At 38.4% G+C, this 11,753-nt stretch overlaps 2 protein-coding genes across 2 annotated transcripts in view; both read left to right on the top strand.

Moving 5' to 3' along the window:
* The window catches only part of btg3 (B-cell translocation gene 3), a 13,255-nt gene extending 10,871 nt beyond the window's left edge, over positions 1-2,384 (top strand). The window contains exon 5 of the mRNA XM_010767783.1: positions 1,296-2,384. Coding sequence (XP_010766085.1) covers positions 1,296-1,505 — 210 coding nt within the window. The 3' untranslated portion in view covers positions 1,506-2,384. The remainder of the gene's footprint in view (positions 1-1,295) is intronic.
* Positions 2,385-3,569: 1,185 nt separating this feature from the next.
* cxadr (CXADR Ig-like cell adhesion molecule) overlaps positions 3,570-11,753 on the top strand; it is a 39,824-nt gene continuing 31,640 nt past the window's right edge. The window contains exon 1 of the mRNA XM_010767782.1: positions 3,570-3,740. Coding sequence (XP_010766084.1) covers positions 3,689-3,740 — 52 coding nt within the window. The 5' untranslated portion in view covers positions 3,570-3,688. The remainder of the gene's footprint in view (positions 3,741-11,753) is intronic.

Genomic DNA, 11,753 nt, shown 5'->3' with positions numbered 1-11,753 from the left:
CTAACGTGTCGGGGTTAGGGGCTACGTGCGACTTGAAGTGATTCGAATTTAAGAGTGCAGCAAGCCTGACTAGTCTAGGTCGTAGCTGCGCCTGGTCCTTAAGGTGCGCGTCCATCGTGAATACACTGCGAAAATCAGTAATTGTTGCTCAAGCAACACTAACGGGGGCCTACATAATTTATTCTTTCGAACTCCTCCATTCAGAGCAAACTAAGATTTGGATAACGAACTCATGGATAACAGAAACCAAAAGAAAAAGAATAAATGATGCCACACCCGAAGAAAGAAAGAGGGATTTTACAGAGCTACCAGCGTGAACTGGTGCGAGAAAGAGATTTTCGTGTGGGAGGTGGAGACCGAAAACTGGCAGCGAACATGACAAAATCTGAGCTGAGAAGGACAATTAAGACTCAAAAATATAATTCTTAAGAATCAGCCAAAGAATTCACTGAAGAAGACAATTTGCATTCACCGGTCTGCTAGAGTCATATTTGTTACTCTAATGTTCTTGTGTGTTTTTTGAATAAAATAGGCTATAAAAACGTCCTATGGAAAATATGTGTCGACAATGAGCTTATTGAAAATGCAATTGCAAAAAAACCCGGGCGTTTCATTTACAAATATACAGGCTATATGTTGTATTATGTGTATCTGTGGTTTAACTGCGTCCACTGATATCTTCACGGATGGCCAGCGAGGATTTGCTGCTTCTTCTTGTGTTTCTCATGGTAACAAACAATTAGGCTGCACATCTCTTTAATCAGATCACGTTACAAACTTTACACCAAATTAATTTTGTTGAAAAAAATCCGATTTATGCCTATTTTTGTAAACATTCATGATGAAAGGACATCTCTGGATGACTTGCAACAAACAAAAAAGACATGCCTGACTCTTTGAGTCATGACAGTAATGGCTTATCTCCACGAAGAGCATTTGCTCGACCAATGAATGCGCTACATCGTCTGTTTGTAACCAATGAGTGCTTGGTGAGCGGCTGCTGTGTTGTAAAGGACCCAGGACTCTACAGGGCGCAGACTCCCATTGACTCTGTCACAACAGCCACACATCATTGATCCATGTCATTCATAACATGACTTTACATTGGCTTGAAACTACCAGGTTTTAGTTGACTACATTAACCATGTTTTGTTGTGTTAAAATTAATTAATTTTATAATTGATGTTTTGTAAATTGTTGTTCCCCCAATACTTGTGAGTCAAATGCTTCCTGGGGTCAAAGGCTACGATTGTTTGTGTTGGTTTTAATGGAACCTTTTATTTTTTTTATTCAAGGCAATAAATCCTACTGCTCCCTCGTGGCATCCTAAGAAGATGGTGCCAGGGAACGCTTACATCCTTCCACAGCCTCACTACGGCTTCAGGCCCCACAGCAGAGGGCCCCACACTCTAATGCCTAATATGTGGGTCCACCCTAGCTACACGTATGGAAGAAGCACCAGGTACTGGGACGTCCTCCAAAATTCGGCACATGGTTACAATTAGGAATCATGGTGCTTTTGGTTCACACTAGACATTAAAGCGGAAGGCGACTTTAAAATGACTGAAAACTTTTTTTTTAACATGAATTTTTATAGATATATATATTGATTTGTTTTTGATGAAAAAATATTTGTGCACTTTAGATGGTTTGTTATACTTTTAAATGAATCACCTGTATAAATTAGATATTGAATTGGAATACTACACAATTTGAAGTACTGTATTTTTACAATGGGAAACGTTCATGTATAGCACCTATTTTGTCCTTTTTGTGATTGTTTTATTTATTAATAGACTTAAATTTATGGACTTTTATTAAACACAATTTTGGAGCATCATGCTTTGTGCATTGTGTTGGTGTTAACAAAAGGATTATACAATCGTGTGATTAAATTCCTACATTGAAGGGTATTTTTCTTCCCCTCCATTTGTCTTTTGGTATGTAAACAAATTAAATGGAATGAAAACAGAATCAAACTGGGGACCTAATGGTTAAATGACATGTTATGTTCAACAGATCACTTTTCATATACATTTAGTATTCATCTTTAGCTAAATGGGTTTGTATACGCATTATCTTTCAAGCATAATCATAAAGTAGTTTGAGCAACACACAAATGCAATTCTATTCACTTTATAGGGAGCCTTTGTTTTTTTACATGTCTAATAGCTACAGCATAGTTTTGGCAATGAACATCTTGAAGCTCAGGCACCTTTTGAATAATGCTAAATATTATATATGTATATATACAAGTGCAATAAACAAAATTGTTTAAGTTAGTTGAGGTAAATAAAAAACATGTATATCATAGATGATAACACATAATATACTGTATACAAGAATCTACTGTTTGGTGTAAGTAATTGTATCTTGTTCAATGTAACTATTTAGATATTTACAGTTTCCCAGTCGTCTTTGCAATAAAAGTGCTTAATTATCCACATTTTTAATTTGAACAAGTTAACACGAGGTGTTAATACGTGGTTGTAGGCTGTTTAGATATTTATCCACCACAAACCACTGGGCCCACAGTTTTTGGAATGTAACATGTTATATTGGTCTGCCATTATAATTTTTTAGGCAAATATATGGATTAAAAATTTGAATATAAAAGGTTAACTGTGAATGAAACAGAATCTGAAAATGTATATTTACAATTTCATCATTTTGAAATATAGAAATATTCTTGAATAGTACAAACTTTAGACTGGGAAAAATGAGAGGACTTTGACTCCATCAAAGTTGTACAAATTGTTATCTTCCACAATTGCCCCTGGATGGAAAGCACATGGGGAACATGTGAAGTGTCCTTGGACAATATTCTAACCCTAAATTGCATCTATAGGACATGTAGTATTATCAGTGGTGTTAAGTAACTCATTACATTTACTGAAGTACTGTACTTGAGTATAATTTTGAGGTACTTGTACTGCACTTGCATATTTCCATGTTGTGCTATTTTGTTCTTCTACTCCACTACAATTATGTAGAACCTTTAGTTATTCTGCAGATATATATTAATGATAAACAATAGAATCAACACTTAAAAAATACTTTAAAACTGAATTAAATTCACATTCTACCCAGCAGTAAATAAAGTAATTGAAATTAGTTCCACCTTTACCAGCTTGATAAACACATCAAAACATCAATAATGATAACCAAAACATATCATATATGATTCTGAAATGGGCCAATCTGCTTAACGATTAATTTGGGTACTTTTAAGCATATTTTAATGCCAATACTTTTAGTTAAGGGAGATATCTAACAGAGTATTCCTACACTTTGGTATTTTCTACTTTTACTTAAGTACACAATCTCTTAGTACTTGTTCCACATGTGGTAATAATACGTAACCTAAGATTTTCATCGTCATAACTACACTGTAGCTATGCACGTATGACAAATAACAGCCTTGAAACCTAATACAGGACAACACGGCTGTTTTTTCATACTGCTTCCGCTTCAGACCGGCAGATGGCGACACCGGATCTAGTTTGGAAACTCCACTTATCACGTGACAGCTTGCGGCGCGCTCCACTGTGCACCTGCAGAGAGGAGGAGGAGGAGGAGGAGCGGAGTTTGGATGCTCGGTCGAGCTGATCTGCCGCTTTCAATCGAACTCAACACAAGTTCTTCGACCGAGTTTCACTGAGGAAGTCGTGGAATAGCTGGACCAGGAATGGAGCTTACGATAGGTCGCTTTTGCTGTGTACTGCTGAGCCTCTTTGCAGGTAAGTTTTCTGCCACCAACTGCCGGGGAGACACTTTGTGATTCTCATGGATTTTTTTTAACTAAAACGGCAGCGAGCACAGTCTCTGGTCAGCCGTGTCACGTTACAACACCGCTGGCCTTAACACGGAACATGCCTGGTTTAAGAAGTAAAACATGCTGAAAAGTTTATGTTGTGTTATATTACCTTATGTCATGGTTCAAATTCAGTAGTGGTACCAAACCACATTTTAATACACTTGAATTTACTCCGAGTAACTGACAACAGGTCAGTTTAGTTAGCTTGCACACCAGAACAAGCTTCCGGCTGGACAAACCATATTCAGTTAAACTAGTTACCAACATTGTATCGAAACTTTGTTACTAAGCTTTTACTGATAATGTACGTTTTCTTACTTTATTTCATGCATTTTATCTCAATAACCCCATGCGTTACAGTGGTTTATTTAACATGTTTAACAGGTAATAAGTGGTTGTCTTGAGGTTAATGTTCTTGTCTAAGGGAATTTTTAAATATATGGCAATATGTTTGATCCTCGAACAGAAATTAGATGGTAGCTATTATTTCCGTTTGATATCTGGTGGTGGTGGTTAAAACAATATCTTAATCCGCTCTCAAACCTGTGGCTGCAGGACTTCAAAGGGCGGCATTTTTGTCTGCCATCTGCCATCAGTGCTGAACCCCCCCCCACCCCCCTTCCACAGTCCCAAATCCCACACCATCGCATGTAACATAACCACATGTTGTTCCTGTGGACATCTCAGCTTAAATTGGTGTCTTTACCTTTTTAATCCTTCCAATATGAAAGTTAGGTCACCCTCAACGAGGGTTTTGCTGTTTGTTGACACCGTAGGTTGGTAGATAACAGTGGAGGTTGTGAAACCTTTGAACAGAATAGTTATTTTTAACCTTAACTAACTTGTAGTTAATTATTCAAAGGATATAATATATTCTTTATTGGACTGGAAACCACATGGGCAGAGACAAGGGCTTTATTTTAACTCAAGTGTGGCTACCACTAACTTACCTTTTGTCATTCAAGGCTATACAGTTGAATACAAATTCAAGTTTTTATCCAAAAATGTTGAACTTTGTTGTTTGACCTGTTTTTGTCTCATCAGGGTGATACATGTAGAAACATTGCTAATGTGATAAACTATATAATAAGAATCTTAGTTTGATCATCTTAAAAGTATTAATTTACCTCTCTTCAGTTTTGTTATTTGTAGCAATTTGATGCGTATGGGTGTGGCCTTCCTGGAATTTACCCTGAAACTAGCTGATCACTCCTCCCACTCCAAACAATAATGTGAAACTTTTTCTACAGACTCCTCTGTTGGCTTGTGCAATGCAGTGGTTATTGAAAAGTTTTGAGATTTCAATGGGAAGCCACAGAGCCATGGTCAGGGCAATGACATTCCATTCTGCTTATTAGTGAGAAAACGTATGTGAGGAAGATGTGCTTTGTTTAGTTTCATCCAGGACAACTCTCTTTATAAAAGCAGGGGCATTGGGTGTAATATAAGGTTGTATACAGCATGTTGTTAAGCCTTCTTTTGTCTCATGACTACCATTGTTTTGTACACTAGTTTGGGCTCATTACCATCTTAATGGAATCATGGCCTCGTCATTTGGGCGCTGTTCTACTTCAGCGAACAAAAACAGTATCTGCCAGACTCGTAGCATTCTTTTATCATGGCTTAGTAATACACAATAATAGCCCAACGCCTCTTAAATGGCAACATAACAAATGGGGTCGTTATGCTCCACTTTCCTTGCTCTATTTGTCTGTGAGCCATCACATGGCATATATAATGTTGACAAAATGAAGAAAAAGAATGTTGTGTAAAAGGAAGATCTTAAATGCTTTAACTTGTAGTCATTGATGAGTATTTAGCCAGTCATCATATTACAAGTCAAGCTTCTAAACAATTTGAGGCTATAAAGAAAAGAGTAAAGGACATTTGTACACAGTGTAGTTGTGAAAATGCTTCTTTGATGGTTCCCCCCTCTTCTTTGTGGAGATGTTTTTTGATATGACAATGTTATCAGAGATCAAGTTGATGTTGGGTTGGCATGGACTCTTGATAATGCAACAGAGGCTGTTACAAACACTGAACAGTGCTACATGCAAGGGCTGACACATAGTTCTGCTAACAACATTTTCAAGTTATTTCAAAGGTTTATAAATTAATTTCATCATTTTATTTGAAAAAGAAAATGTATTACCACAGTTTATAGAAAAAGGCAAGCTGCCTACTGCTTAAGCAAACCTGCCCCCAGCTGTTCTGCCTTTTTAAAATCTGTAATCGTAGAGCTTATCCAAGAAACAGTATGTGTTTGTCAATCATTAAACACCGTGGCTAGACCTGCCCGTCATATCTGTCCACTTCTTCCTTTTATCAACACACTTTTTTTATTTAGTCTGTATATTTCTCATTCCTGATCCTGAACAATAATTTCCCCTGATTAAAGTTCTTCTGGACCCTTCCTGTGTTCTCCTCCACTCCTTGTTGTTTTGGTCAAAAGTCAAGCAAACAGAAACCTAGTGAACATGTGATCAGGCGCAGAAAGCAGTTACCTGATAAGCCTACGACCAAAGGCCCTGGCCAGGATCTGGTTGCTTGGAAACCTTTTGGAAACAGACACGCAGATCCAGGGAGTGTACTTGTGTGTGTGCGCGCTCCAGTTGCTGTACAACACTACCCTCACCCTTGCTTTGATGAATGATAGTATCCTCATTTAAAGCAGGAAATATCTGCTGTTGAAGTATTGAATATCTTGATACAATAATGCCTTAATCAGTCACTCTTCTTTGCAGAACTCTTATAAGCTGTTTTTGGATTGCTTAGGTGTTGTGAAGGAATATTAACAACCATAAAGATTTGTGGAGGCATATTCACCACAGTCTGAGCCATTGTCATTGGCCCCACGCAGACAGTCATGACATATTCACTTGTCATGATGACCCAGCACTACTTGCCTCCTGTTGGCTGAAACATGTTGCAGCCACAGCTTCACCTCCAAGCATTCACCCTCTCTATCCGGAGCCACCTGTCATTGGAAATTAAGCAGGAACATGTAGAATCAAATTACACTCCAGGGACACTGCTTTGTCCTCCACAATCTGATGATGATTGGGACAACCACGTATGAATATTCACAGCCCGAGACGCTAATATTTTAGCGTGCCTGTGCTGCCCAAACCCTGTGCCAACTCCTGTTCACTTATATGAGAGTGTGAAACGCTGATCCTGTCTTTACCTCGCCACATTACCCTGCCTCTGCCTCTTCCCACCCCCACCTTCCATTTTATATCCGAATTACTGAATGAACAAATTGCTGCCGGCTAGAGATGACTGAAAATGATTAATAGCGTTGCTTGTTTCTGAGTCCTGTTAATGGATGTGCAGCCACTCTGTATTCAGAGCTCATTCCTTTTTCACAGGTAGGTGCTAAAACTGCATCTGGGCTGCCTCCAACACATTGTTGTGGGAAGATATATTGGCAAGATTATACGTGAATCCCTTGGTCATGAAGTCAATGTTACATTGACTGATATTTCTAGTTTGCATGTCTTCCAACTCTTACTCTCTCATAATTCTTAAGCCAAAGTATTGGCTTACTGACAGCCTCAGACTCCCCAGAGGCATGCAAATGATGTGCATCATCTTCCAATAAGCATTGCTCTGGAGCAGTTTTGCCTTTGTGACACAAATTAGTGGCTGATCAGTTAATAAAGGTCATGCCTAGGTCTTTTTCGACCTAGGGGAACAACATGTATTGGTCGTTTTGCATGCTTGGTCAATTTGCTTGTTTAGTCTGATCCTCTGTCTAAAGTTATTTAATTTAAAATAATTAAAAGGAGCGAAAATCGGGCAGCTGAACCGGCAGAATATTGTAAATGAGAGCATGTCAAAGTATTTTAATTTATACAACACACAACTTGTTTTCATGGTTAGGAGGTTAGGAGTCTTGACCCTCCGTATGCAAGCGTCAATAAGTGCAAAGACGGTACTGATCTTTTCTGATGAATTGAGAATCTGCTGAACTGTTTTAAGGTATTCCCTCAAGTAAAGTGGTGCACGAATGAGTCCTAAGACCTGGAAATGACTTAGCATTTTACTTCTTCTGCTTACCTTGTCTACAAGTCAACTTTTTTTTAGCATATTGGTGGTTAGATGCCTTAAATTAGTTATGGGGTTAACACAAGCCTAATAGATCAATAGATGTCAAGTTTTATTCTACAAAATAAATGACTTCAGTATTACCTCAGTCGTGATTCTCCGAAGATCCTAACAAGTTAACAAGTGACCAAATAACTACTAAACGTCATCACGCCAACACAAATCCATCTTTAGATTAGCGTCACGCAAGGCTATGCTAACATGATGTAGTTCGTTAAAAGCCTTGCATTAGATATTTACTTCTGCCGATTGCATTAACGCGAAAATCTGAAATTTAGCTCAACAGAGCATTAGTGTTTGTTAGGATAGAATAACTTTCCATATTCCCTTCAATGCTTATAATACTAGGACTCAGTTTCTCTTTACTTGCCTTCTACATGGAAAATTGACTGGTGATGATGCTGAATTTGTTTGCCTTTGACATGTAGCATCAACCTCAGTTCAAGACCCTTAAGCGTTCTTGTTTTAGAACTAGTCAGAAACAGTAAAAGGTCAGACGGGGACTCCTGTGGTGAACGTCGGTTTGATTAATCGGCAGACGCTGGCTAGAAACGAGAATCCTGATTGTCTGCCTCCGTCAGTAATAACAGGACCCCATGGTTCAGAAATGAGTCACAATTTCAAGAAGTAAATGAGATTGAACATCTCAAACAAAGGGTTGGATAGAGATTGTGCCTAGCAAGAGACATTCCCCTTGCTATCCATGTATTCATGTAACCTATTGGTTAAAACAAGGTCGCTGCAATGCTGATTTCCCCACTCTCTTGATTCCATCGGTCATCATCGCTGTGTCACGCTTTCAGGGCGATAAACAAGCCCAAAGCACATTCATCAAATAGCAACTTCATGCCCAGCGTTGCAGTGCACGGACGCCCTCTGATTATAATGAGGAATAATAGGCTCTTTGACAAATAAGCTGTTAACTGTGATGATAATAACAGTTTTCATATACCTCATATCTCAAATGAGCATCGCCTGATTACATTTTATTCTAGATAAATGGCATAGAAGCAGAGAAAGTGCTGCACACTTGGCAGTGGAGGATATTTGAAGGATTTTGTTATTCATTTTACCTTTTTAAAATGAAATGAGTCCTATGCTTAAGGCACAGCTTTTTTGTAAACGAGGCCTGGGATGTTTAACATTCATTTATGGAATGGTAATGGAGTCACTGTTTTCAAATGATGGATGTTTCTGGGTTTAACGTCTCTCGGACTTGCCTATTTTAATTCTGTTTAAACTGTGTATGATACAAAACTGCCAGTATCCTGATCTGTTAGGCATTACTCTACTTCAGTTGTTTTCCCTTTATGGCTATGTACTCTCTGTTTGTTTTTGCATAATATTCTCACGGCATCTGAGCTAGCCATCTCAGTGTGAGGATGCGCAGTGTGGCAGGCCGGTCCCTGGGGTGCTGCATCAGGTGCTGGTGAGCAGTCTGCTCCTGCTTACCTGCTAGGTACTTGTCAGCTCAGCTCTACACATGCTTGAACATCTGTTAGATTATCCTTTGTTCCATGTTAAAGAATTGGGTTTAGTTTAAGGCTACGAAGTGGAAACAAACACACCTGACAATTTGATCTGACAACAAACCTTTTGTTACCGCTTCTTACTTCCAATGGATGCATAATTTGGGAGATAAGCGTTTTATAATGTATTGTGCATATCACATTATCAGCTAATGTCCGCGCATTGTGTTACTCGTTGGAATAAGATTATATTTTGTCTTCCGGCAGTAAGCCCATTCTCTCGCCCGCTAAGAACATTAGAGTTAATTGTGTGTCTAATCTTGAACAATATTGTGGCTGAGGAAATAAGGGACATAAGCAGAAGGTAGGGTGCATCTTGGGGGGAGGAGGAGGGGTAAAGCAGCTGTTGAAGGAGCCAATTTTAGCACCTCTCTCATTGAAAAACATTATACATTGTCTAATGTGGATATGGGGGAAAAAGGCAAGTGCTGTCTGCAGAAAGCCTCTATCTTAATTCAGTCCCAGTGGGTTGTACTCGCTTTGGTGTTGATATTCATGTCAGTCTTTTTGTGTCTTGACCTGATGTTTAATCATTACATGTTACTTGTAATCATCATGTCAAATGATTTAGTTATGCTAATAACTCCTGTCAATGGAAATTAAGAGATTTTTATGAAAAGGCCTGTGTCCAAGCACAACATCATAGCAATTTTACAGCGCTATGATTGCTTGTGTTACAGTTTTTAGAACTATATTAAAGCAGTTTCTAGTGAAAAATGAAGATGCCAGCCGAATCTTGTTAAGTGTGTTAAAGGAGTATACAAAGCGACACAGAATAAGACCTGGAAAATCCCATTTGTTGCCTCATAATCAAGCTGAAGCTACACTGAAGCCAAAGACAGCATTTCATATCGTAGGTTTTACATTTTAACCTTGAAATGCTTTGCAACTGCATATCTGTTTCATCTGTGCATTCTATAAATAGCATCAAGCGACCCTCACTATTTCTCTGATGTGAATACATTTCACTGTTGGATATTATAACGTTCAATGGATGTTTACAGGTGTGGAGAGATTTATTGGAATGAAAGCTACTCCATTTGAGCAAGATGTAACTAATCTCCTTTGGAAATATGAATGCAAGGAAACACTTTGTTTCATGAAAGAGCATTACATGAGATTAGATTAGATGAAAGCTTCCCCATTGGTCATGCAATGAAGAGAATCGAAAAATATACACTTTACATTTTTAGGGAACCAGAAGCATAACAAATGCATTATAAGAACAAGAACAGGCGCATACAAAATGTTGTACTTGAGTATATAACCATTAATACAACTTTTCGTACCACACAGTAAAAGTCCGGCATTCAAATGTTTGATTCAAGTGTTAAAAAAAAGCTTAATTCGCACAATGTAAACTAGGGCTACATCTCGTGAACATGCGATTTTTTTTAATTAAAAAAAAAAAAGTATTTCTTTTAAATTTATTTATTTTTTAGGACTTGCGAAATTAAGTAGGCAAATTAACTCAAACACGTCATGTTACAATTATTTTGCTGCTTGCTACAAAAGGAAAACTTGCACGGCTCTCATGTCAGGGGTACTTGAGTGAGTGACAGCAAACCACCAATCACAATCAAATCTCCAAAGCAAACCGACCCGGTGATTAAAGGTAAAAACACTGAATAAAGTAGTTTTCATGTGTTTCTTCAGGGCAGTTCGGCGCTGCTAACCGAGCTAGCTCAGCTTGTTGCTCTGATAACTTAAGATCCAGACGTCCGTGACTAAAATCCTTCATCCGGTTGAATACAGTTAAATACCAATTGTATAGCTTTAAAGTTCAAGAAAGGATGGTTTGCGGGAAAAAAAACGGTATTTTCTTCAATTCCTGTATGTTTTAATATCGCAATATATATCACAGGGGGGAACAAAATCGCAATTTTAGTTTTTTCCAATATCGTGCAGCGCCTAATGTGACTATCATGATCTAACCTCACATCAAGATGGAGAGATCTAACATAATGCTGGATCAGTTCAGTGATAATGTTATTACTATTGAACGACCATTATAACAGGCAAAGCTTCAGTCCTCTCAACAGACCTTTTTTAAACGGGCACTGCACTCATTCCAAATAATATTCCCCTGGAAGTTATTACTCTTTTGGTCGTTTTAGAACTATGGGTATGACGTATTGCCAGGACATCTGCTACAGTTGGCTATAGAGGAAGGGCTCAACGTCTTACCAACAGCAGAGGTCAGCCCGAGCACCAACAGACATTTAATTACTGTAGTGCATCTCCGCCGCCGGCAGACGGGAATCGGCAGCTGGCCAGTCGTCCCTCTAGCAGAGAGG

Source organism: Notothenia coriiceps, unplaced genomic scaffold (genome assembly GCF_000735185.1).
Source record: "Notothenia coriiceps isolate Sejong01 unplaced genomic scaffold, NC01 NC01_scaffold00004791, whole genome shotgun sequence".
NCBI classification, from domain to species: domain Eukaryota; kingdom Metazoa; phylum Chordata; class Actinopteri; order Perciformes; family Nototheniidae; genus Notothenia; species Notothenia coriiceps.
This window is presented reverse-complemented; position numbering and strand designations above follow the sequence as displayed.